This window comes from Simochromis diagramma, unplaced genomic scaffold, assembly GCF_900408965.1.
Source record: "Simochromis diagramma unplaced genomic scaffold, fSimDia1.1 OVJJ01000293.1, whole genome shotgun sequence".
NCBI classification, from domain to species: domain Eukaryota; kingdom Metazoa; phylum Chordata; class Actinopteri; order Cichliformes; family Cichlidae; genus Simochromis; species Simochromis diagramma.
The window spans coordinates 26,169,407-26,197,332 of NW_024386801.1; the positions used below are offsets into that span (position 1 = coordinate 26,169,407).

Consider the following 27,926-nt stretch of genomic DNA (forward strand, 5'->3'; position numbering starts at 1 on the left):
ACAAGCTGGAAACAAAATGCTTTATGAGGAATTTCAAGTGTCTGATGATTTTTCATTTTAAAAATATAAGTGCTTGTATTCACTTCAAGGACTCCTCCAGTTATCTGCTGCACAAAAATGCTCCACCCAAGAGTTCATAAATGAAGCTGTGGCACAAAAAACTGCAGTTCCTCTGACATCCAGAAGAGGCAGCAATGAGACCCATGTTGAAACTTTACAGCAGAAATAACTAGAACTCACCTGTTTAAACTGTATCAAGGCTTAAAGTTTGCATTATTGGGGGTGTGGCCTTTTGACTGACAGGTGGATGGCGACACAGCTGGTTGTAGCTGCTAGTTGACTGCTAGTCTTCTTCTGATTGAATTCTAAACTGAACTGGGCCTCTGGACTATGTTTGTGCAGTTGTGACCTACAAACTGTACATTTTCCCAGTGAAAAGGTGAAACTGTGTTTAGAGCGTGAATGAGTGACATGGCCTGCAGGTATTAAAGCAGTCATTGTTTATTTGGTATTTCATGATGAACTGTGAGACGCTGGAAGGAGCTACATAGAAAACCCCGTGTGCAGCCTCACAGTGAGTCATGCACATCATTGCACTGTAAAGAAAGTCAAAGCTCGAGTGGCGACACCTCAGGCCAACATACAAAAATAAAGATATTATATACAAACAACAACATTTTCCCATCAGCACGTGTCAGTGTTTTCATCAGACAGTGAAAAGAAGTTCAACATGTAGAAATCACTGTGGTTTCATTAGAAGACGCATAAATATCTGTACACGTGCCACATCCTCGGCCCGAAGGCTCGTCTGCTACCTTCAAATCAGTGTGTTCATCACAGTGTGTCTGAGAGCGAGTGCAGACCACAGGCTCCGAAACCTCAGCAGCCCCACACCATTGCACACCCCACACTGTGGAAATGTTTGAACAGCTCAGTCAGAGGATCTCCACACTCAGCATTTCTGTTTCTCACGGCTGAAAAAAAATCAGTTTCATCATCTTCAAGTTAAAAAAAAAAAGTTTTATTTTTTTTAAATAAATTCACTCTGAAACCTCGTAACCTGTTCAGTTCCGTTACAGTGTGTCGTGAATAATGTTTGTGTCACACGGTTAAACACTGTGATTGTGTTTATAGTTGCACACATGATAATATGTGATCATGTGACTGTTGTTGTCCCAGCCCGAAATGTTTTAGGAGAAATATATTCACGAGATAATAACAAAAAAAGAAATGTTCAGTGAACGGCTACATGGTCCTGCTAGTGCTGCTTTTTTCATGGGTTTCATGGGAGATGAACTGAACCTAATTTGATGAACGTCAGAGAAGGAGAGACAGTAAAAGAAAAAATGTCCCCCTCAAAGCCCTGATGCTCTCAGAGCTTCTACAACTTTGTTCATTTACTTATTTCATGAACTTAAGTTCATTTATTAATTAAGGTCACTAATGGGGTAAAACACGCTAGAGGAAAAATGGTTGAACTTCCTGCTGTTTTTGTCACCTGTGGTTTTAAGACTTTTATGCGTTTCCCCGTTAGCTCATCCCCATTCTCCCAGAGCTAACAGAGCCCATCACCAATCATTTACAATGTTTTCTAATTGTGAAACAGTAATTCTCATTATTTCTGCACAGCTAACAGTTTCTACACTGTTAGCTAGTAACCTCATTTTTAAATTGTGAATCATTAATTTTCACGATTTCTGCATTTTTAACCCATAATAGTTTTGTAATTGTTACCTTTAATTTCCATCAATTTTCTAATTGTGAAACATTATTATCCATTTATCCCCATTGTTAGCCGTTGTTTCCACTGCTTTGCATTGTTTTCCCATTGCTTTTGTATTTTTGTATTGCTAACCATTAAATCCCACTGTTTCCCATTGGTAAGCATTATTTCCCATTATTTTCTCACAGTCATGTGTGAGTTGCTGATATTTTCCATTGTCTGTGTGAAATGAACACTTCCTGATGCTTGATACAGCGTTGATGCTGTAACTGCGTCTGTCCCATCATCACCTGAGATCTCCTGCAGAGCGCGTCGTGATCAGAGTCGCTCTGTGTCTCCAGCGGCGACCCGAACCTCAGTTTCACAGACTCCTCCCGACAAACTGTACGAAATAAGTGAAAATCCAAATGTCCTTCAGTCTTTACAGCCATAGATTCACACAGGAGGAAGTGGGCGTTACTGTTCAGAGAGAAACGTGTGAAGCAGTGCGACTCGGTAACGGGACCGAGGACGAGGAACCCTCATTAGATGCTACAGACTGTGTGGATCGCGTCGGGCTCACTGAAGCTCTTCAGATACCGCTCAGTGCGACGTGAAGAGGCGTCAGAGACCTGCAACACAAACAGGAAGTTAAATAGCCGCCAGGTGAAATCAAAGAGTATTTAATTCACTCAGTCTGACGGTCACGTAAAAAATGTAACTGTAGCAACGTTTACATAAAATCAAAGTAAGAAAAATAAGAAAAGCAAACAAAACTTCAAAAGGAAAAATAAACTCCAGGAATACGACAGAGTATGGTCATTGTATAAAACATATACTTTTTTATACTTTGAAATATAAAAATATAAAGATAATAGTAAAAAAAATTAATTTCAATTTAATTTGAATCATAAAGCTACAAATCACAACAACAGTTAAGATAAGATAAAGACTCTACAACAATACAGTGAAGCCCCAACAATCAGACGGCCCCCTGTGACCAAGCGCTTTGGTGACAGTGGGAAGGAAAAACTCAGGTCACACTCTCCTCAGTGTAATATCACAATACAAGTAATATTTGTTCATACAGTATTATTAATTTATTTTTATTATTATTTTTTTGAAATATAAAAAATAAATAACCTGATTAAACCGAATGTTTGGTGTTACAGATTATAAAATGTGGAGGTTTTCTATCCATCGCAGTGTCCGTTGTTTTTATGGAGCTGATAAACGAAATCATTATTTTTTATTTGTATCACCTGAATGTTTGTAAACAAAAATACAAACACAACAAAACAAAAAAAGTGCATCTGGTGATCTCTGACCTTCGCTGCTGTGTTCTGTAATTACTGACGTACACGTGAAGCAGAGGCCCGTCGAGCCGCTCGCTCTGACTGTGGAGGAGGCGAAGTGGTGGTTGGTGGCTCAGAAAGGTGACAGACGATGGAAGCCGGAGGTCGGAGATGGAGGCTCTGGTGACGCAGTGAAGACGAGCCAGGTCGGGGTAGATGGGTGGGCGGGGCTTCATTTGAGACAGGGGCTGAGCACGGTGGGGGTCGGGGGGTAAACGAGGGCCACGTTGACCCGCTCCGAGCCATTCTTTGGACAGACGATCTCGGTGAGGCCTTCGGGCCGCGGCTGGCTCAGCAGCTCACCTGAAACAGCGAGAACATCAAAGACGATTTAATACAGGAAACAGATTTTCTCTGCAGAGGAAGTAGGACATTCCCGAAACATCACAGAGAAACCATCACACGTACAGAAAGCAGGATGCTCTGGTTTTAGGAACAGAAGAGGCAGCTGCTCTGCTGTTATCAGGGAGGAAAAGTTCTCCTCCAGCATTTCAGATATAAAATAATAAATTATCTGATGTTGGACCAGGATGCTGGGTGGACACTGATCTGCCAGTCAGACAGATCTCGAGGCAAATCCGCCTCCAGCTTCTGGAAGTTTCTCCTGTTCTCGCCTCTAGATTTGTAGTTGTTTTTTTTAATAATAAACTGCTGGCACAAATTTAAATAACTGAAGACTCACAGACATCTACAGGCAGCAATAATCCTTCACACTAAACTCCATTTACTTGTCTTTAGTAAGAACCTGCAGCAGCAGAAGCTTTTATGAATTCGGCCACAAGGTGGCAGCAACGTCCAGCTGTGACTTCATGCTGCAGAGCAGAGTCCCACCAGCAGGGGGCGCCTGGTCCTCCTCTGTAAACCACAGTTTAAGGTCAGTCCTGGGTTTAGCTGCAGGTTTAGCTAGTGCACACAGCTGAGGGTCTCTGAGGTCAAAGTTCAGCCTGGATTCAGATTCAGGATAATTTTCCCCCCTCATTTTTATGTAATTTAAAAGTGCGGAGGAATAGATGTGTTTGTGTTACTGGGGTGAATTTCATGACGAGAGCTCTGAATTTTCTTCAAGCATGACCTGCTGATAAAGATACTTAAAAGGGGAAATGGTTATAGGAGGTGAAAGGTTAAAGGTCGAGGCAGAGATGTTTAGTTCAGTGTCTCAGCTCTGGTGCTCTGCAGGGCGTTTTTCTTCTACTCTCTCCACTGTTATTAGAACTCATAACAAGGCGAGATTTCTGTAAAGCAGTAACAGGTCTGAGCTCAGAGCTGCACACAGGCGGCTCTCTGACTTCAGTTTCCTGCAGGGCTGAACGCCGTTCCTGTGCACGTCTCCATTTATAAGGCGTCCTCATCGTTTGTGTTTCCGCTGTGGATAAAAATACGATTAAAATCACGCACACACTTCCTGTGTGATCCCTCGTGTGTTTTTCTGGCAAACAAAGAAAAGCTGCCATCTGCAGATCGACACAGCCATCCTTTTTCCTTCATCATCATTATGGCTCCCTCCTCATCGAACAGCTCAGAGCCCAGCCGGCGACTGCTTGAGGAGGTTCACGCGAGCTCCGCCGGGATTCAGTTTCTCACTCAAACCATGTTTATAAATCATTTTAATATCTTTTTCCATCCATGTTTGTTTCTTGCTCTTCAGCATCTCAGTTTGTGAAAACTGGACTGGGTTAGTTTGAGCTTGTAGCCACGTGTTCTCTTTATAACTCTAAGCTGCACTTTATGAAATGATTAGCGCTCTCCATCTTTGGATGGATGTACTGATGAGGGTGGATGACCTCAGGAAGCGTGTGACACGCCCTCCCGTACTGTTACCACTTGCCGTTCTAAAACACGTTTGAGTTGCTGTTATTTCACGTTTTATTTTGAAAATCTCATCAGTTTCCACATTTTGAATTAGCATTCCTTATGAGAACATAAGGAATGCTAATTCTGTTTATGTTTTTCATAATGTACTCTCCAACTCTCAGCTCCACCTGGGTGTTTGTTGTTGCAGAGCGCTGATCATTCAGCCGCTAACAGAGACACGCCCAATGCATCACTCTGCTGCACGAACAACACTGAGCACGCTCCATAGCCAGTGCCTGGATTACACTCACTTCATTTTCAGGGCATCAGCAGAATAATACTGTGATCTGGCTTTATCTGACACACACACACACACACACACACACACACACACACACACACACACACACACACACACACACACCTAATATCCTAACCTGCAGAGAGATAATGCAAGCCTCCTGCAGCTCGGCACTGAAGCCCTACTTTTTTTCTGTCACCGTGAACATTTACACAAATTAAATGCCAGATGTGCTCGTGATGTTGGATGATTTGTGGCAGATGTGCACAGTGGTGACCTGCCACATTTTGAGCTGACTGATGTTGAATCTCCAGGATTTTCAGAATAATTCTTCCTGGTCAGATCAATCTGTTAATCTGGCTTTTCGTCCCAGTGTGCCTTCAGAGCAGCAGACCAGCAGGTATGGCAGATCATTTTGCTCTCCGGAGCAGGAAGGCCAAGGTTTCGAGCTGTGACCTTCTAGCAGCTTCCTGTCATCATTGTGAGTCACTGATATTACACAAAACTGTATCTCAAACGTTCAGCTGCAGTGAGAACCAATCATCTAGCTCCAGAGCTGAAAAGCAAAGTGATGGCTGAGGAGCCAAAACCTGCAGTTCCTCTAATATCCAGCGCGTTTTACAGAAGAAATAAACACGCCCAAGTTATTGTGAAGATTGAGAGTTTGTGTCTGTGAAGGTTCTCAGTCATCCAGGTCATCGTAGTCTAAGGAGCTTGGAAAGAAAAGCGTCTGGACTTCTTTAAGTTGCTTGAAGACGTTTCACCTCTCATCCGAGAAGCTTCCTCAGTTCTAAGGTCAAATGGTGGGGAGTCCCAGATTTAAACCTAGTGGGAGTTTCCCCCCACAGAGGGACAAAAGGACCCCCTGATGATCCTCTAATCGCCTGAGCCAAGGTGTGAAACTGGGTGTGGGTCCCAATCAGCCAGGGTTTCGGGTGAGCTCATTGTGAAACCTGGCCCCACCTTATCATGTGAATTCCTGAGGTCAGATGGTCCAGGATGTGAGTGGGCGTTAAGGCGTCTGGGGAGGGAACTCAAAACTGGATTATAGATGGCAGAGAGTTGGTGTCGTAAACCACCGCCTCTGTTCAAAGATGGTCGCTCACAGTGGACATAGATGGCTTCTTTCACTCCTGAGGAGTGATTGTGTCACGGCTGGCGGAGTGAGCCGTGTGGTGTGGAGGACCCAAAATGCAGGCAGCCGACTGATGATATGAGTGATGTTTATTTACAAAGGTGGCAGTGGCAAAAACAGGCAACGAAGCGTGAGTAATTACAAACGGAAACCTAAACTGGGAGAAACTAAAGAGCAAACCTGAAATCTTAATGAAACGGAGAGCAGAGCAGAGAGACGCAGACTAAGGAACAGGAACACCATAGAACGCAGAGATACACGGATGAATGCAGACGAGCCGACAACGAACACAGACCGACACCCACTAAATATACACACACAAGGTAATCAGGTAATCACACACAGGAGGGAAGAACAGCTGAACCTAATACACATGAGGACCGGAGGAGACAAGCTGAACACAATTACAACAGACACAGCCTTTCAGAACAAAACAGGAAATCTAGAACCCGGACACAAGGGGGGAGGGCACAGAATAACTAGAACAGAGGAAAATAATCACAAAACACAAAACGCTGGGTCAACGACCCAGGACCATGACAGATTGAGAGTTTGTGTTAAGAAACATGAGTTCACATCTTTAATGATCCTCTAAAAATCCAGCCGTAAGTATTTTACACCCAAACCAGAGTTTTTCTGGAAGCAGAAACCATCAGAGTGGGTAACAAAAACCCAAAGGAGTTCCACAGGCATCTATTATCGATCCTCTGCTTTTTATTGATGTGTAAATTTTACTTTTGTTTGTCAAAGCACAAAAAGTTTCCTCCTTCATAACAACATGGAGCCTTTTGGAGCATTTTTAATGCCATCATCGAACTAAGCACGCCGCTAACTTACCTACAGGCTCCAGTACAGGTGATTATAAATCTACGGGTGGTGTCATGGGGGCTACGACTCAAAGAAATGAAGCAGATTTGTTTCCGACGGATGTTTTTACATCAGCTGCCTCAGACATCACTCACAGTCCGTCTGTCCGTCCGTCTCAGCAGCACTTAAACCATTAGGCTTATTGATCGTGTGCGTTCTCTCAAAGTGTCTGCAGCTGCTGGCTCTGCTGGCCTGAAGCCAGCGTCACAGACACAGTCAGAGTTACGGTCAGTGACGATTATTTGTAAGGAAAAACAGCTCTATCATAACCATTTCATTAAACCCGAGTACTGCAGAGAAACCGGAAGTACTGGGATATTTTACATTTGAGTATTTCTTCAGGTCTTTGCCACCGGCTGTGTGGCTGCAGGAGCTCCTGCTCCTCAAAGTCACTTCAGCTACAGTTTGTTTCTAACCTGCTGCTGAGCTTTGCTGCCACGGCCGGAGATCAGATGTTTATTTCATCAGTGGACGCATCTGACGGCTCACACATCCGGCTGTGTGTCCTGAATTAGGCCACAGCCTAATAACTCCTCCTCCTCCTCCTCCCTCTGACTGAGAAGAGTCACGCGGAAACCCACAAAGACCTGATTTCAAGGAACAGGAATGTTCCTCCCCCCTCAAACACCATCAGCAGGTAGAGGAGTCATGTCCTCCCTCCTGCTCCTTTGCTGTCAGCCATAAAAGGGAACAGCCTCCACTCGCAGAGAGGAGGAGGAGGGGAAAGTGTACCCGTATCCAGGAAACTCCCACTGGGATGTTTGGAAAATGAGAGAAGTAGTTTCACTCCATTCAAAAACTGCCCAGACCTCCGATTTCATTTCCTCCTCTGTTGTGAGGACGACTTTGAGGATTTGTGAGAGAACGTCTGCAGCGCGGAGGTTATTCCAGAGCTGAAACAGGAAGTTAGTCTGCAGCCAGTCCGACCCTCTGGAAGTTTTTCAAGCAACGCTGACAAAAATCTGATGGTTCCACTTTTTAAAACAGTCTCATTTTTAATTTTTCTCTGCTGAAGCTGAATGTTGGAGTCATTATGAGGAATTTCCAGTGCTCGCGCTCTGCTGCCCTGTTTTATTCACTTATTAAAGAGAGATTTTCTTTTATTTCAGTGACTTTTTTGGCCACGATTTAGCTCTCTACATAAATTCATAACACCAAACTCCCCGGTTCCAATTACCCTGTAAACACAGCAGTCTGTTACTCTGACAGTTTCACGTTTCCTCACCCTAAACAGGAAACTGTGTTCACACAGACGAGCTCCTGCTGCCCCTCAGTAATGTGACGTGACAGTAAAGAACCGTATTTAAGGCTCATCTCATGTTTGAATCAGTTCATCACTGAACACAAACAGGTCTGCTGACTGTTCACAGTCTCGCCTCGCTCCTCCTGGCGTCACTCATCCTGCTGGAATATTTGCTGTTTAAATATTTACAGCCTTCGACCTGAAATAGAAATTTGTTCACAAAGCCGGAGAGGCCACACAGAGAAGTCTGCAGAGTCACCCTCGCTCCATATTGATGAGGGACGATCCCGTCTCTGCTTTCACCACTGCACACAGAGCGAGGCGATAACTGGGCCACGGCGACGACCCGGCTCAGAACAAAACATCACACGGGAGCAGAAATCTGCTTAAATCGCTGCCAAGAGATTTCAGGGGACATCATCGACCTCAGCCGACCCCTCGCTGTCCCGCTGAGAGCCGTGAAGCTGCTGCTGTCCTCACTGAGACTCGTTGTTTACAGGGTGGAGATGCTTCAGCACATAAGTTATTTTTTATTTCCATAACTATCTCATGAAGCAGCTGCAGAGCCAGCACCCATATACTGTATATAACAGACAAAAATGGCCACTGTGACACAAACTACCCGCACAGCAGCCAAATTAGGTGATGCCATTAAAAATGCTTCAAAAGGCTCCAACAGCCGAGCAAACTTTAAACCAAATACAGTTTAAAGAGGTGACTCACCGAAGTGCACTCTCCCGGTACACTTTATCATTTTTCTCTGATCAGGACTGAAGTTTGAACTTTGTGGTTGAGAAACATTTAGTCTCCATATCAGCGACGATCAGTATCAAAGGATCTGATTGATAAAGGCTTCATAGTTTATTAGAGCACACAGCTCAGATGATCTGGGGGTTACTGAGCACGTGCAGACCCACGCATGTGTTAACAGGAGCCATTTGTCTTTTTCCAGGCCTCACTGTGTGTGTGTGTGTGTGTGTGTGTGTGTGTGTGTGTGTGTGTGTGTTCCTCTGTTTTAACACACTGAAGTGTTAATCCTCAGACTGAGCCGATGGCCTCTGTCAGCCTGGCAGCAGCTGCTCTTCATTCATTCATTCTCGTCGCTGCGCAGCTTTTCTCGTCGAGGACTATTTGAAGAGGATCCGCGAGGCGGCCGAGCTCTGGTTTCTGCTTTAAAGGTCACTGAATGTGCCTTCACATCTGCTGCTGCTGTCACCACTGTTAGCAGCTCAGGACTCAAAGGTTAAAGGTGAAAAACAGCAGCTCGCGATGTGCATTTCAACCAAAGACCAGCAGCAAAGCACCAGAAAACCTCCACAGCCCACAGTTGACACTGTGAAATACAGCCAACTATAAATACACAGAGAAGTGCAGACCCCAGACACCACACCAGGATCTCAGGCACAAAGAAAAGGCTCTGCTCCATCTCTAACACTGAAACACTCACGAAAAGGACGTTTCAGGAGAATCTAGTAGATTATATTACCACATCATTATTAACTGGCTGAAATTAAGTTTCTCCACAGCAGCTGATAGGAATGGAAAAACTAAATCTGCTGACTACATTTCTGCTCTGTAACCTAACAGCAGCATCAGTTTGAACGCCGCTGAGCAGTGAGCTCTGCCGCCCTGAGCCAAAGAAGTGTGCGAGCAGGATCTGCACTCCATAAAATCCAGGATATGTGAAATGAAGCAGAATGAGGTGGCGGGATGAGTCTCAGAGAGCTGCCTCAGACTCTGGCAGACCCAGATACCGTGACCGCACCGCTAATCTCCTGTGATCAGCAGCTGTACTGGCAGTGAGGCCGATCCTCAGGAATGCGTGGCCTACTTCCAGAGCGCAGGAAAACCACCAGAAATAACTGCAGCCGGTCAGCCGGCAGGTCTGAGCGCAGCGACGCTACTCGAGCAGCAGGATTAACAACCATCTCTGCTGTGGAGGTATGAGAGGAATGTGATCACGCTGCTGAGGATCCAAACGGTGAACGATGGACCGTCTGTGTTTCTGTTCTGGTGATTCACCTGCCAGAGAATCTGAGCTTCACAGGCAACTATTAAAACCGCTCAGGATCGGCACAGCTGCTGTGAAACTCACCAACACTACTACCACTGACATATCTCACTTCTTCTGAATGTAAGGAGGATTCATGATGAAGCATTTCTATTTCCTCTGATTGTTAAATAGAACAAACGTCAGAAACTTTCACTTCCCTTTGCAAAACAGCCTGAAGCTCCTCTCACATCCCGGCCTCGGCTTTCTCTCCAAAGCTCCGGGATTCCCCAGAAATCTGCTGCTAATAATCCTCCACTCGCCCTCTGTGTGTGTGTGTCCAGCTGTTGACATCTGCTGTGTAATGACATTAAATGGTTTACAGCTGAGCAGATAATTTGGGGTTATTTCAGCGTGGTGTATTTCCCACCTCCTCCAACATAAAACTGAATAAACGAGCTGATTATGTAAGCCGCTGAATGCCCCCGATGGAAATCTCAGTTCCAGGAAGCGTATTTCAGTGTTTCCTTTCAGTCAGACAGAAAGCAAACATTTTACAAAAGGGATCTTTTTTGGAAAGGTCACAATTTTTCCACCCTGATGTGCTGTGACCCAACTTCTGGTTTCAATACGACAGAGTTTGCGTCACAGCGATGCGCTTGCACAAAAACAGTGAGCAGGTAACGTTTCTGTTACACAACAGAAAGCAAGTGAGGCTCTGGAACAGAACCAGGATACACAGCATACTAAACAAAGCTGCGCACCGAGCAGAGGAAAATACAACACAGGTGAACCCGGGACAGTGAAGACAACAACAAGGGTGAGAACAGGAAGAAAGGAGAAAAGGTGAAAGAATGAAAGAGGGACAGTAACGCAGAGGTGAAGTCAAATGAATAATAATAAGGCAGAAAATAAAGTAAAGATTGGACAGAACGGTTCAGGTAAACTCACTCACGAGAAGAAAAGGGCAGTAACACAGCGAGCTACAAACAGGGAAACAGGAAGTAAAATGTTATAATGGTGCAGGTGAACTCAGGACAATACACAGGCGGGAGAGAAACATGAAATATGTCTGCATTTATCCTCCTTAACTCAAACATCTTCATGCATACGATCACTCTCAACATCTATTTGTTTTAAAAACTGTTTGAATATAAAACCCACATCTTTTTTATTTTCATGTTCATCACCTCCCTGTGAATGCCGCGTTATCTTCTCTGTTTCTGCCACGCACCTTCACTCTGAACATGTCAACAGATGCCGAGGATCAACCAGCCTCAAATGAACCGACGCTGTCCTTCAAGATCAGGCTCTTCTCATCACATCATGTATCTGGACTGTTTTCAGTGTTTTAGTGAAACCAGTCGGAGCTTCTTCGACGTCCTCTGCTCTGCGAGGTCATTATCCTGCAGTCTGATCACATGACCCCACAGCGCTGTTACATAATCCTGATAATAAGCAGAGCGCTAAATATCAGACACACACACACTTCCTGTGTTACTCAGTCTCAGGCCGACAGACCAACAGACAGCAGATCTCCTCATCCTCACACTCCAGAAACACTGCAGGCGTGTTCAGAGGAGAAGGCGATGAGAAACGCTCCAGCTGCTCCGACGAGAACCGACAAGAACTGGGGGTCAAAAAACCGAAAGCTCATTTTAACCAGACAAGAATCTGAAGGCCTGACCTCGTGGTTCAAAAACATGAATTACAGCTTAAAGCACCAAATCTGACTGAACTCAGAGGATGTTTAACAAGCTGGAAACAACAGGAAGTAGAAGGCAAAAAGCTTCAAGTGTGACACTTTAACCTTAAGCAGCACGTTGTGCCTGCTCCCTCTCTGATGACGGGAAAAGAAAAAGGCTGCGGTAACGTGTTGGAGGTCAGACTCATGGACTGTAAATGCTCTGGTTTAGTGAGCGCAGCGGTTCTCCTCACTGCAGTCCTGTGTTTGTATCTCAGTGGTTTTTATGGCTGAAGACTGTGTTCAGTTCAGCAAACAGTGGGTCAGCATGACGACAGCAGCTGTGGCGATTGGATCCATCTGTCCAGAGCTCGTAATCACTGAATGTGTAAAAGTTAATAAAGCAGCGCTCCTGTAGAAGAACTCTATGAGCAGGCGAGATCTCTGTGCCATCACAGGAGGATAACTACAAAGTAAATATGAAGCAAAGGCAAATATTCCGCCCGTTTCAGCTGTGACCTTTTTTAAATCTGCTTTTTGATCACAAAGCTGAAAACGTGAAATAAAAGCAGCTGGTCTTCACTGGGTTAGAGGCCTTATGGGAGTGTGTCAGCCAAAACATTTTAAATATGGAATTTAATGAGACATGAAGAGTTTCTTATCTGCAGAATGGAGATTAGATTTAACTTTGTCGCTGTGCAAAGTGCTGAAACAGGAAATGGAGTTTGCTTCTAAGCAGACGTGCAAAAGAACAGTTTTACATACAGAGAGAGCCGGAATATAAGGTTAAAGGTTTAAGAGCTGCAGCATGAACAAAGTTTGTTTTCTGTACATAGTAACTGCAGGATGTACAGTTGGATGTATGTACAATACAAACAATGTAAACGTCAGAGGTTCAGCCAGTGGTGAAATCAGAGCAGGAATATGCTGCTCCAAAAATTGCAAACTTTTGTGTTCAGTAGTTGTTGGAAAGCAAGCCAAAAGGTGCAAAAAACCCGGGGACAGGTAGGTTCAGTGACAGGTCATTGATACTGCAGTGTAGTGTGTGCTGCACAGGACACCAACACTGCAGACCAGTGTCAGCTCTAACTGTCTGCTGGGCTCAAAGTCCACATCAGTCTGTGCACAGAAACCATAAATCAGGCTCCTGGCGGTTTAACATCCCCATAAAAATCATCTTAAATACACACATTGTGTTCCAGACGTGGTTTGTGTTTGCATCCAGGGAACAAATGCGTTCCTGCAGCCCTCACTGAGCTGCTCCCACTTTTCACTTTCCACATTACCTTCTTAAATTCCACTGAAACTGTGAGCAGCGATCAATGAACGAGCCTCCCGCGGTGCGTTTACTATCTAAGCTGCTGACTGAAAGATTGAGGCTGAGTTTCCACCTCCGGCAGGCCCAGTGCTGTCTAAATAAAGCTAACGGTGCCAGCAATAAACCTGGAAGGAAACTGTAGAGACAAACGGATGTGTTCTTATTGTGAGTGGCGGCTGCTTTCTGAGTAGCTGCAGGGCTGATGTTAAGGGCGTCGGGATTCCTAATTTACTGAGCTGACAAACAGCTGCTCGCGGGGAGCAGACGTGCTTTCAGCAGCCAAACACCTTGCTGCGGCCAGGCTGCGATTTAGCCGTCAGAGCTCTGAAAACTGATGAATGTTCAGTTACACTTGTTTTTTTCAGAGTCAAAGGCCATGCTGCAAACAGCACGTCTGTGCTCAGCGTTTCTGGTCTAAAAGCAGAAGTTAAACGACTCATCCATTCTGAGCATGAGTAACTCTCTAACTCTGAGCTAGATTACACATCAGGAGTGGTCTTCAACTCCTTTTATTTCCCGTCCCTTCTCCTGATGACTCTCTTCAGGTCGACTCATCTGCGGTCAGATGATGAGGAAATCCTCCACCCTGCCAGTCACATGTCTGAGCAAACAGAGCGGGATTACAGTGTGGTGATGTAACGGGATTGCCTTCCTCACCATCTCATTACGTGTCACTCACATGAACAGAAAGAACACAAATACCTGTCAGGTTGTCCGATCAAGGCGAAGCTCGAGTCTGATGCTGAAACTTCACAGAAACTGGACGTGTCTGAACAGGTGGCCTGAAAGCCAACCATCGCTCATCCTCTGAGAACAAACCACAAACCTTCTGCTTCTTTATTACAGCACAGACCAAAGTTCCCCAAAGTGATAACATCAGTGTTTGTCCGGTGAAGGTCACATGATCTCACCGAAAGCTCCCAAACAACCATAAATGGAGCGTCTAAAAAAAAAAAAAAAAAAAAAAACTGCTTTCATTGTTTATGACGTCAGATCCAGCATGAGTTCCTCTTTTAGTCACTCAGTGAAAACATTGACGAGTTCAGACATGTCGCTCCTCATCCTCACACACAGGTAACTGCTCACCTGAGACCATCACAGATGCTCTGAGGGCCTCACAGCGGATTCTTCACACACTGAGATGTTTATGAGCCGTGTGACAGCTGTGGACGCCTCAATGACGGATTCTTTGTTCAAGCAAACATCACAAGGCAAAGAAAAATAATGACCCTTCATTCTCTGAGGTCTTAATTAAAAAAAAAATCTTAAACTGCATATTGTCTTTTATTGCATTTTCCTTCTTGAAAGATATTTGAAAAATAAAATATGTCATAGATGACATATCTGAAATATGACAAAAAACTGCTGAGTCACAAAAGAGAAACAAGGGTTACATTTAGTAGGTGTTTAAGGGGTAAAGAGTTAAAAAGAAATGTTTTAAGTTTGGTTGAAAAATTAAATGTGAAAAGTTTTCGTCACAGTCTGATAATAGGATATGAACTTTACCCGAGTTTACCTCTGTACATTTGTTATAAAGGAAGAAACATTTTGTGTTATAATTTAAACATGAATAAAAAGTAGAGGACCGATAATCGAGCCCTGTGGAATGCCACAATGCCCCATTCTGGTTTTTGTTACAGTGATCTCTGAAGGTTACTGCTTCCATTAAAACTCTGGTTTGAGTGTAAAACTTTTCAGACCAGATCTTTAGAGGCTCATTACACATGTGGACTCATGATAGAATTTAAACAAGTGATTTATAAAAATCAGTGCTCCGTGAGTGCTCAGCCGATGCTTGGTGAAAGGCTGCTGACAGCAGTCACACAAAAGCCTTTAGCTGGCATACACAAGATTTATTATCTGCCAGACAATCTGTGACTCTGCTTTCAGAGTGAGAATCAGATGATGCTTGCTTACACACTACATCTGCTCAATGCCGAACTTGTAAAGTCAGTAAAAACTTGTGACATCGTCACGGTGATTTAAAAAAAAAAAACATATGGAAATGTCTTTAAAATGTGTTCCCAGGAGGCTCCCTGTTTTCATATTTCCATATCAAATGATTTAAATTTGATTTATGTCCCGTCCAATGAAATCCTGCTCAGACAAACAGCTCAGTGAGTTAATCCAAAGTCGGAGCCTCCAGTCTGAACACGCTCAGACTGATACCTGGCTCAGGTTCAGAATGGGCAAACATGCGACGCCACGGCAGCCTGAGGCTAAACCACCTCTGTGCGGTGAAAACACAAAGCGCGGGAGGTCGGCATTTGCAGGGCGTGAACACCTGACGGGCAGGTAGGTCGCATACAGACTGCACTGACTGCAGCACGACAGTTAAAGAGGCTCTGCATTTGACCCGGGCTAATCCCAGCACATCCTCTAACTGGATTAACTGGAGATGCACAACAAGAGTGAAAGTGCTCAGACCACAGCCGCAACACGTCCTTCTCACACACGCATGCACGCACACTTCTGTTAAAGATTAAATAAATAAATAAACTCAAAATACAGAATATAAACTCTTAGTTACTGTCAGTGTGAGTACAGTCTCTTTGGGTCTGTTTGGGTTTTGGGTTTCCAGTCTGAGGATTGTTGTGGGGGACACGTTGTGGGCATGTGCTCAGACTAAGTCTTTCCTGTCAGGTCCTGAAGCTCCGATGAGTCGGAGCTGTGAAGTCAGGATGTTCGAGCAGAAGCTATTTTGACTGCTGTCTAATTTGGCACCAACACGACTTCCAATGAAGCTCAGAGAGGTATTTAACATCGACTGCTTCAGGCTGACAGAAATACCCACCAGTCACAGTGAAGGTCCAGACTCCCCGAGGAGCCAAAACAACGTGAAATATACAAGTTATTTTACAGCTGAGCCGATCAGCCAACGCCGGTCAACGCTCCAAATGATCAAACTATAGTCATCTTAAATTATTTCCCCAAATCATTTTAATGTTAGTTATACACTGGATCCAGGTCAGGACTGTCATACTGACAGTCAGGTGTGCAGTGTATATATGTATATATATACACAGTGGGGCAAAAAAGTATTTAGTCAGCCACCGATTGTGCAAGTTCCCCCACTTAAAATGATGACAGAGGTCAGTAATTTGCACCAGAGGTACACTACAACTGTGAGAGACAGAATGTGAAAAAAAAAAATCCATGAATTCACATGGTAGGATTTGTAAAGAATTTATTCGTAAATCAGGGTGGAAAATAAGTATTTGGTCAATAACAAAAATACAACTCAATACTTTGTAACATAACCTTTGTTCGCAATAACAGAGGTCAAACGTTTACTATAGGTCATTACCAGGTTTGCACACACAGTAGCTGGTATTTTGGCCCATTCCTCCATGCAGATCTTCTCGAGAGCAGTGGTGTTTTGGGGCTGTCGCCGAGCAACACGGACTTTCAACTCCCGCCACAGATTTTCTATGGGGTTGAGGTCTGGAGACTGGCTAGGCCACTCCAGGACTTTCAAATGCTTCTTACGGAGCCACTCCTTTGTTGCCCGGGCGGTGTGTTTTGGATCATTGTCATGTTGGAAGACCCAGCCTCGTTTCATCTTCAAAGTTCTCACTGATGGAAGGAGGTTTTGGCTCAAAATCTCACGATACATGGCCCCATTCATTCTGTCCTTAACACGGATCAGTCGTCCTGTCCCCTTGGCAGAAAAACAGCCCCATAGCATGATGTTTCCACCCCCATGCTTCACAGTAGGTATGGTGTTCTTGGGATGCAACTCAGTATTCTTCTTCCTCCAAACACGACGAGTTGAGTTTATACCAAAAAGTTCTACTTTGGGAGAATGTCATGTGGTCAGATGAAACCAATCCTCTGCTGCATCATCCATGTGCTCTCTGGCAAACTTCAGACGGGCCTGGACATGCACTGGCTTCAGCAGCGGAACACGTCTGGCACTGCGGGATTTGATTCCCTGCCGTTGTAGTGTGTTACTGATGGTGACCTTTGTTACTTTGGTCCCAGCTCTCTGCAGGTCATTCACCAGGTCCCCCCGTGTGGTTCTGGGATCTTTGCTCACCGTTCTCATGATCATTTTGACCCCACGGGATGAGATCTTGCGTGGAGCCCCAGATCGAGGGAGATTATCAGTGGTCTTGTATGTCTTCCATTTTCTGATGATTGCTCCCACAGTTGATTTTTTCACACCAAGCTGCTTGCCTATTGTAGATTCACTCTTCCCAGTCTGGTGCAGGTCTACAATACTTTTCCTTGTGTCCTTCGGTCTTTGGTCTTGGCCATGGCGGAGTTTGGAGTCTGACTGTTTGAGGCTGTGGACAGGTGTCTTTTATACAGATGATGAGTTCAAACAGGTGCCATTCATACAGGTAACGAGTGGGGGACAGAAAAGCTTCTTACAGAAGACGTTACAGGTCTGTGAGAGCCAGAGATTTTCCTTGTTTGAGGTGACCAAATACTTATTTTCCACCCTAATTTACGAATAAATTCTTTACAAATCCTACCATGTGAATTCATGGATTTTTTTTTTTCACATTCTGTCTCTCACAGTTGAAGTGTACCTCTGGTGCAAATTACTGACCTCTGTCATCATTTTAAGTGGGGGAACTTGCACAATCGGTGGCTGACTAAATACTTTTTTGCCCCACTGTGTGTAATATATATATATATATATATATATATATATATATATATGTATAAAGCTCCTTACCATGCATCGAGGGTTTCACCCCAAGTCCAGCACCCTGAGGCTGTACGCTAAGCGGAAGGAAGGGGGCCAGGGACTGGTGAGTGTCAGCACCACAGTCCAGGATGAGACAATGAACATCCAAGAATACATTGGGAAGATGGCCCCAACTGACCGAGTGCTCAGTGAATACCTCAGGCAGCAGAAACCCAAGAAAGAGGAGGGAGACGAGGAACCATCATGGAAGGACAGGCCCCTGCACGGTATGTACCACCGGCAGATAGAGGAGGTGGCTGATATCCAGAAATCCTACCAGTGGCTGGACAAAGCTGGACTGAAAGACAGCACAGAGGCACTAATCATGACAGCACAAGAACAAGCTCTGAGTACAAGATCCATAGAGGCTGGGGTCTATCACACCAGGCAAGACCCCAGGTGCAGGCTGTGTAAAGATGCCCAGAGACAATCCAGCACATAACAGCAGGGTGCAAGATGCTAGCAGGCAAGGCATACATGGAACGCCATAACCAAGTGGCCGGCATAGTGTACAGGAACATCTGTGCCGAGTATAACCTGGAAGTCCCGAGGTCAAAATGGGAGATGCCCCCAAGGGTGATGGAGAATGACCGAGCTAAGATCCTGTGGGACTTCCAGATACAGACGGACAAAATGGTGTTGGCTAACCATAGTGGTGGTAGACAAACAGAAGAAGACGGCCGTAGTGATCGATGTAGCGGTTCCGAATGACAGCAATATCAGGAAGAAGGAACACGAGAAGCTGGAGAAATACCAAGGGCTCAGAGAAGAGCTCGAGAGGATGTGGAGGGTGAAGGTAACGGTGGTCCCCGTGGTAATCGGAGCACTAGGTGCGGTGACTCCCAAGCTAGGCGAGTGGCTCCAGCAGATCCCGGGAATAACATCGGAGATCTCTGTCCAGAAGAGCGCAGTCCTGGGAACAGCTAAGATACTGCGCAGGACCCTCAAGCTCCCAGGCCTCTGGTAGAGGACCCGAGCTTGAAGGATAAACCGCCCGCAGAGGCGTGCTGGGTGTTATACATATACTGCTCTCAGATGATGGACAACATACACCACATGCAGAATGTAGAAGAAAGCAACAGAATGATGAGCGCATGCATCACTACGAATCACAAAGTGCATGATCTTACAATAATTCTTAGATTTTAAAATAACTCAACAGTTTTACAACTTTTCCCTCTTTTTTAACAGCTGGTCAGAGGTGAAATGCTATCAGAAGCAACCTTTAAACGACAAAACTGTTATTAAGGACCCAGAGTCGGGCTGATAAAGACCGTTTTAGAAGTTTCTGCACAGTCAATGTGAACTCTGTGAGGTGAAGGTAACGCGTCATAGGTTTACCACACCTGTGTGCACTCAGTCAAAAGCAAACAGTTGAGCCATCAGCGTGGTGTGTTTCACAGTGAAGAACAAACAGTATTTTTGCTCGATATGTGCACACAGAGCTCCTCTGACTAATTATTACCATTTTATTTTACAGTCTAAATGTTTTTTTAAAAAAAAACTGTAACAGATGATCTGTGCTTCAAAAAGATATATAGACTGAAAACTGACAAAGCAATCGCAAATAGGCGTTTCAGGTGGACGCCTCCATCATTTCCACAAGCCTCAGATCTCAGAGCTTGAAAACAACAAGTTTTCACATAAAAATGAATTTTAAAAAAATGGATCATCAAATATCAGAACTGTGGTCAGTTATACTGATATCACTGATAAATTGATGAAGAAATCATCCGCGTAGCTCACAGGTGAGTCAGGGAATAATGACAGTGCCGTGTACAGTGTGCACCCCGGGGCCCCAAAGGATGGGTCGAACCTGCTGCAGAGTTTACATTGAGGTCACAGTGAAGCGAGACAAGCGGAGGAAACACAACACAGTGTGAGAAAACGCAAACATTTTTCACTTCCTTCCACAGCGAGAACAAACTATGTTTAGTCTGTTCGACTCCCTGGAGCCGAACTGATCAACACTCGGCAGCCAAAAATATCATGACCATAAAAGGCCCGAAGAAACATTCTGCTGACCAGCGTTAACGGGCAGATCTGCTTGCAAAGGTATGAGAGTGTGTGTGTGTGTGGACACTGTTAGAGGACCAAAACAAGTCCCTTTTTTTCCTCGCTGCCTGCTGATGTCGATTATCCAATAACAGCTGCTCCTCTCATACTGTTTAACCGTTTAAAAAAAAAAAAAAAAAAAAACCAAACACCTGACCTCTATCGAAACAGACAAAAATACACAAAATATCAAAACCTGAGGAATAACTGTTACTTTTAGTGGGATAATAAAATAGTAGAATATCAGTTTTCACACATGTTGAAGATTTTCTCTTTCATTAAGTGATGATAATCAAACCACAGAGTACAGTTTTAAACAACCAGGTTAGTCTGCATCCACAGACTCAGATACCTGCTAACTGTTGTCAGCAACATCCAATCAAAAACCTCAAATTTCACTCAGCACAACTGAAGCTTCATGGATGCTTTGTTAGTACAATTACCTCACTGCAGCCACGTTATTAATTACATCAGGTCATTAAAAATGCTTCAAAAGTCTCCAACAGCACAAACACGCTCCACAGATCCAGTTCAGGTGAAGCCTCGAAGACAAGTAACAACTACAACCATCTACCTGTCAGCCACACCCATAATCATGCAAAGTTTAAGCCTTAAAACAGGTGAGTTATGAAAACATTCTCCTCCATACAGGTGTCATGAAGGAGGAAACATTTTGTGCTTTAACAAACAAGTATATCTTTAAATATGAATAAAAAGCAGAAGATTGATAATAGAGTGGATCCCCACAATCTCCTATTCTGGTTTTTGTTACCCACAGTAAGAAAACTGAGTCACTGCTGGAGTTTCTGCTGGACGTCAGAGGAACTGCAGTTTGGCTGCTTCTGGCAGCAGCCGAGCTTTGACCAGCTAACCGTGACGTCTGCACGTTCTGTTCAAAGTTTACTTGTGTTTATTTTTTAAAGGATTCTAGATCTTTTTGTCTTCTTTTTTTTTTTCCTGTGACATGAATCAAACCTTTACACCAAAATAATCATAAGAACTCTAAACTGTCCACATTCTGTTATCTAATCGTGAAGCGGGGCAGCACCTGCGTCCGCTCACTGAACCTGAAGCCTGTTTCCTCTGACAGCCGCTGCTGGACTTTCCCTGCAAAACAAACCCTTTTTTCTGAGTTTGATGTCTGGGAGGAAGTGACTCCACGGCTGCCCACTAACAAAGTTGTTCTCTTTAAAAAAAAAAAAAAGAAAAAGAAGAAGATCTGCTTTCTTTTTCCACGAATGAAAGGAAAAAGAGAATTGCCTGACGTGTTCGAGCTCATGGAGCTCTCACGGAGGACTTTCTCTCTCTTATAAGCTATAAAACGACTCGTTGAACATCACCGCTGTCATCATGAATCATATTTGCATCAAATATTTCAGACCAGGCAGAGACCACCTTGAAATTACACAATTATTGATCTTTTTTTGCTCATTTTAAAAAATGTGTTTCAGTTTTTACAGTCAGATATGATGGGCGGTTTTCATTTCACCTTTTCATTTCAAGCAGGGTGTGTTTACTTAACTTTAAATACAGTTCTTTGTTGACCCTGCAAGAAAACTTACTCAAACTGACTCGACATTTCTCATTGCAGAGGGTTAATGAACCAACATGCTGATTAAAACTGAGCAGCAGGTGAAGATCTGCAGCGTCCATGTGACACCTCAGGATGAGAATGTTTTGAATTTGATTGCACCGACTCCAAAATGGGGTCGACGCTCAGCCACTTTATTAGAGATATCTGTTCAACTGCTCATCAGTATCTAATCAGTCAATCACGTGGCAGCAGCTCGGCGCTGCTGAAGTTCAAACTGGGGATCGGACTGATGAAGAAAGCTGATCTACAGTAAGTCACCGAGTGTGGCATGGTGTCGGTCTGAGTGTTTCAGAAACTGCCGATGTGCTGCCATTTCCCACAAACATCTCTGAGTTTACAGAAAAAATATAATACTGCCGCTCTATGGAAAGCAAGCTGATAGAAGGTAACAGGAACTCAAATAAGCACCTGTTACATCGAAAGTATGCAGAACAGTATCTTTGAACCTAGCAGCAAATGAGCTGCAGCAATTGAAGAGCACACTGTGTCATTCCTGTCAGTAAGAACAGGAAAGTGAGGCTGCAGTTCACACACTAAACAAAACTGGACAACAGAAGGTGGAAAAACTAAATCATGACGCGTCACGTCAGAAGAACTTTAAACTGAAAGGTCAGAGAGAAAATGCAGACTGCTCTGTGCAGAACCTGGTGACAGTCGGGAGAAGAAACCCCAAAAACTCAGTGACACAAACTAAAGCATGAATGAAACAATGCAGATCAGCTTCATCAAGAACATCTACTTTAGATAATAAAAATGAATATCACAGCAGATTCACAGCACTAAAACTGAGAATATCAGACGACTTCTTTATCGGTACTGACCTCACGTGTTTGAGAAACACCCTTTGTGCTTCCACCCTTTTATTTTGTCCGCCAACTTGCTGCTTCTGATCAGAGCCTGAAGATCTCCCAGAGCAGACAGAGACTTTTGTCTGCATCAGTCTGATTATCATTGATCGACGTTCACGCAAACGATTACTTTGATTACTGATTAGTCAGCTGGTTATTTGGCTTGTTTAAATGACAGTAAATATCAACTCCACCTCCTGGAGCTTCATGAGGACTAAAGAGAAACTTCTGGGTGTTTCCCCACAGGATAAGGACCGTGGCGCATCTCCTCCTGTGGGAGTGTGTGTGTCAGAAAACCAATTTTCTTCATTTAAAAAGTGCTCTGAGCTGAGTGAGCCTGCGCTGGGCTGCTGATGATCTAATGTGAATAAATCCAATAAAAGCAGCATGATGTAAGCGACACCTTACATCGCATCACGTGACTCTGCTGACCGCTTTACGGGTGCAGCATTGAAAGCAGGTCACTCTGCAGCTGCAAACACAAGCAGCAGGATTAACTATGTCCCTGAGGCTGGGAGAGGGGGAGGGAGGGGGGCATTCTGCACCTCTGTGCACCTCCTCCTCCTCTCTGTCTAACCTGATGTCAGAGGCTTTTGTTCGGCTCTCTGAGGCATCCTCTGCATGTTTCATGGAGCCTCGTTGAGATTCAGGGCGTGACTGAATCTGATTAACAGGAGCCGCAGAAGCACTAAAGCGAATCTGTGGAGGTAAATGTCACGCTCATGTTACAGTGAAGTCAAACAGGAAGCAGAAACACCGTGAAGTCCATTACACTCAAAGAAAACTCAAAACCCTTCGGTCTACAGCGTCGTTTGGAGAAACGTCTGCTTCCTCTTCAGTATAATGGAATAAACGGCCCAAAGTGCTAAAAAAGGCAATCAGTGAAGCACAAAGTCAGCGGCCCGCAGGGCGTCACCCAACCTTCCACTGGGTCATTAACCCATTGCTGCTGTTAGCCAGTTTTACTCCTATAAAAGTCGCCCCAAAAGTCATAAAAAGGAATAAAAAGCAGGCACTGCTGCTGAGGTGAAATTAGAGATCAGACATCCATCATCTCAGACTCCAGACTCACAGAGCCACCCTGAAAACCTCTGAAGAAACGAGCTCAACTAGTTTCCTACATAAAGGAATTTTAAATGAAAAACATTTAAATCACCTCGATCTTCTTTAAACTATTACATTTAGAAAATGGAATAATAATAATAATAATGATAATACATTAAAGCACACTATACATATTATAATACATTATGTTTTCACTTCATTTTAACTGACTTTAATGAGCTTTAATAGTTTTCATTTTTTATTACAAACAACATATGCTTTTGTGTTTTTGTATAAGATCAACGGTGAGATTTACTCTCACTCAGAAATATAGTGAATATAATCAATGACAAAACAAAATAATGGTTCGATAAAACAGAATGTGACAAAAATATAACTAAAGTAGCTCTTAAGTATGAAAGTTTAAGTTATTTTACTTCTATGAGCTGTTTTAGTTTATTCTACTCTACTGAGCTGTTTCAGTACAGAAATTTCCTAATTTTTGACATAAAGAAAGTTTTTCTCAGTCCTTGCCATCTGTCTGTTTTCTTTTGAGAAATAATAATAACACACACATTTGTGGGGGGGTCTGGAGGGCCTATCCCTGCCCAGTGGCCCTGCAGGAGTTTTTGTCCGGCCCTGTGCATCCAGCATTCAGGTTTCCATTAGCAGTTAAAAGGGTCACACAGTGACTCAGAAGTACTTTTACTTTTACTCATATAACAGTGTTAATATAAACAGCTATAAGTGAGTCTGTGACTGATCTGCATGTATATGGGACAAAGCCCCATCCTGACTGTTGGTGAGTGAAACGGAGATTAATGAGGTCTTACCTGGGAAGGCGTGTGGGTTGGACGACCCTCTCTTGAGGCACTTGGAACAGAGAACATGTACAGAGTAGTGCAGACCGGGCCACTCCTGCAGCAGCATGTTCAGCTCCTCCACCAGTGGAGTGATGGCCTGCCAGGCAGTCCAGATGTTGGGCAGTGAGGCGTGGCTGGCGATGGAAAGAGTCTCCACCTGCAGCTTTCCTTTGGCAGGCCGGTGGCTGATCACCACGGGAACTTTACCCCGATAAGCGAAGATCTGGTGCTTGCTGTCTGAACGCTGCACCACGTGGCTGTTGATCTGCACGCTGAAGCGTGCGAACAATCCAGGAGGAAACAGGAAAGGGAAACTGTACTGGATGTGCAGCTGCTCCACAGAGAAGAAGTTACACAGAGGCAGAGAGCTCCCGCCGGCTGAAGCATCCACCTGGACCTCCTCGCTGCTGACGTAGCTGGGGAACTTGTACCACACAGTCGCGCCATTCAGAGGCTTGCTGCGGGGTTTGTTGATGCAATAGCAGATCCCCATTTTCTCCAGTAGCTCCATGATGAGATGGAGGTCCTGCTGGGTCTGGATGAGCGGTCTGAGGAGCAAGCGGATGACATTAGAGGGCAGGAGTCCATGCTGGAGGAAGCCCTCAACGTGGTGCTGCAGATGGGTGACCCTGAGGTTCTCTCCCTTCTCGTCCTCTATGACCAGACTCACTCGCCCCTTGTCCCCCCTCTCCCCTTCAGAGAGGAGCCGGTCCAGCAGGGTGGACTCATCCCTCTGGAAGAACACATTGAGAATTGCGATGAATCGTGGAAGATTGTGAAAAACGTATTCCCTTAGCGTGAGGCTGTCCTCAAAGTAGAGCAGCTTCCCACTCTCGTGCAGGTAGGATAAAGCGCTCTGCAGCCGGTCCTCAGTGAGCCCTGCCTGCAGGCCCAGCCGGGCTGAGTCCCACCACGAGAGCCACAGGTCTTTGGGCTTAAAGTGCAGCTCCTCCAGCATCTGCCAGGACTTTGGCAGCACACGATGGAGGTTGGGGAAGATCTCCCTGTGTTCTGCAACAGACATGAGCTTCTCCCTCAGCCTTGGGATGTTCCTCTGAGCACCTGTGCAGCTAACTCTCAGGACAGGAGAGAGGATCTGCAGCCGGTGGTTCAGCATGTACTGCAGCTGGGCTTTTCGGCGCCTCAGGTTTTTGTCAGTGACACCGTAAAAGAGGATGTGAGGGCTGGAGGTGCGGACGTTGTAGCCCTGCTCCAGAGCCTGGTCCACCTGCAGTGCCAGCCCCCTTAAACTCTGGATGTCACTCTTCTCCTGCAGGCCAATCTGCCTGTGGATGTCCAGAGTCTTCTCCTCCACCTCCACCTCTGCACACAGGTCTGTGTGCGTGCCCACCAAGCAGACTACAGCATGGGGCACTTTGGCGCAGAGCAGGTGGAGGAAATACCCAACATGGGTGTAAAAGTTCTTGGGCGAGTACGTTTTGAGGTTGATGACGAGAATGTAGAGAGCACCGGGGGAGAGAAAGAAGGGTTTGATCAGGTCGTAGTTTTGCTTCCCTGACAGGTCATACACGAGGAACGTGAGGTGGCGATCAGCGTCTGCCACCCAGTTGGTGACTTCAATTCCTTTGTTTCCCTGGTTACTGCTGGCGTCCTGCTGCGTGCTCACCAGGCTCTGCCTCAGCCGGGTTTTCCCTGCGTTTTGGGTCCCCATCAGGACCAGTTTGAGCCGCGGCTTCACGGCAAACTGAGAGTGTGCAAGCTCCTTCTGATACACTGCGATGTATGGGATTCCCTTCATGCACACCTCGTACGGTGGCTGGATCAGAGGGTTATCCTTCACTTTCCAAATGTTCACTTTGGAAAGCTTTCCAAAATTATCTGGAAGAATGGCTATTTGGTTACCCTGTAAAACGAGCTCCTCCAGATTCTCCAGCTCCACGATGGAGTCAGGCAGATATGTGATGCTGTTATTGTCCAGCCACAGGTTCACCAGCTTCCCCAGCTGGCCGATTTCCTCTGGAATATGAATCAGTCTATTTCTGCTCAGGTAAAGCTCCTCTAATCCCGTTATGCTCAAAATAACCTGGGGAAAATTTTCAAAGTCATTTGAGGACAGATTGATCATTTTGAGTCTTTGCAGGCTGCCGAAGGCGGGGGGCAGCTCTCTGAGGTGGTTCCCGTCCAACATCAGGCTCTCCACGTGCTGCAGGTGACAGAAAGTGTGGGGTAAGGAGGACATGTGGAGGCTGCTGAGCCACAGGATTTTGATGGACTGCAGCTTCCGAACGTCCGCCGGTAACACCTCAAACTTATTCCCAGAGCAGTCGAGCTCCTCCAGCTCACTGAGGGCCATGATCTCGGGGGGGAACTGGTTCAGCTTGTTGTGATCTGCATCCAGAGTTCGCAGGTGGGCGAGGCCGGAGAACGACCTGGGGAAATCGTGCAGGTCGTTAAAGCTCATGTCGAGCTCCTCCAAAGACTGCAGAGCTCCGATCTGAGCTGGCAGGTGCCGGATTTTGTTGTGGCTGATGCACAACTTCTTCAGCCCTCTCAGCTGCCCCACGCCCTCAGGAAGGCTCCTCAAACAGTTGTGGCTCATGTCGAGCTCCACCAGCCGCCCCAGCTCAAACACTACCCTAGGGACAGAGCTGAACTTGTTCCTGCGGAGGACCAAGACGCGCAGGTTGTTCAGGGAGGAGCCCAGGCCGTCCGGCAGCTCCTGCAGGGAGTTGTTCCCCAGGTTGAGCGCCTCGATGTCGGCTATGTCCTCTGGCAGGATGATCTGGTTGTTTTTGGAGCAGAGGGTGAGCTGCCTCAGGTTGCTCCGCAGCTTCCTGGAGCGGAGGGCGGCATCCCTCCACAGCCTGGCCGTTTTCAGATTGTTCTCCTTGTCCTCCATGGCGCTGCAGCCGGACCCCTCCTCCTCCTCCTCCTCCTTCTCCTTGTTTTCATTGAGAGTTTTCATGGATCCTGAGCAGGCAGCATGGTGGACGGAGACCCTCAGAAATCAGCGCGCTCCTCACCCACAAACCCTCCTCCTGAGAGGGCAGACGATCCGCTTCGAGTCGGGAAATGATCGAGTTTGTCGAGAGGAGCGGGAGGCGTGTGCGCGGCCGCGGAGGCATCCTTTTCTCCTGCGCCACTCAGCACACAATAAAGGCAGACCTCAGCGCTCACAGCTCCGGCTTTAAACCGAAGCTCCGGAGCCTCGCTTCTCCTCCAGTCATCACCGCCGCCCTCATCGCCTCCATTAGCCGTCCTCCGCCTCTTTCCGTCCTGGTGGATGTGCGCGTTTGTGAGCGCTCTCCGAGCCTCCGTGTCGCTTCCTGGGAGTGGAAGTAAAGGAGCAGCCGCTCACTGCGTCAGATCTCTGAACCCTCCTCCTCCCTTTCTCCTCCTCCCTGCACTGTGGGGAGCAGCAGGAGGAGGTGGAGGAGAAGGGAAAGTAATCGGAGGGTGAAAGCTCCCTAAACTGT

General features: G+C 45.6%; 1 protein-coding gene across 2 annotated transcripts; it reads right to left on the reverse strand.

The window, feature by feature from the left end:
• Positions 1-483: 483 nt before the first annotated feature.
• mfhas1 (malignant fibrous histiocytoma amplified sequence 1) lies at positions 484-27,897 on the reverse strand. 2 transcript variants are annotated; one of them, XM_040026845.1, is made up of 3 exons: positions 24,460-27,897; positions 3,064-3,360; positions 484-2,334 (listed from the first exon to the last, which is right to left on the reverse strand). In XM_040026845.1, exons 1-2 carry the CDS (start codon positions 27,413-27,415, stop codon positions 3,230-3,232), a joined length of 3,087 nt encoding a protein of 1,028 aa, XP_039882779.1. In that variant the 5' UTR covers positions 27,416-27,897; the 3' UTR covers positions 484-2,334; positions 3,064-3,229. The 2 variants fall into 2 exon arrangements, with proteins under 2 accessions (XP_039882779.1, XP_039882778.1); XM_040026844.1 differs by having other exon boundaries at positions 3,031-3,360.
• Between the last annotated feature and the right edge of the window lie 29 nt (positions 27,898-27,926).

Coding starts and splice junctions, on each gene's coding strand:
- mfhas1 (XM_040026845.1), bottom strand. CDS start 27,415: ATGAAAACTCTCAATGAAAACAAGGAGAAGGAGGAGGAGGAGGAGGAG. Junction 3,361..24,459: donor CAACCCACACGCCTTCCCAG/GTAAGACCTCAT, acceptor TCGCTGTTTCAG/GTGAGCTGCTGAGCCAGCCG.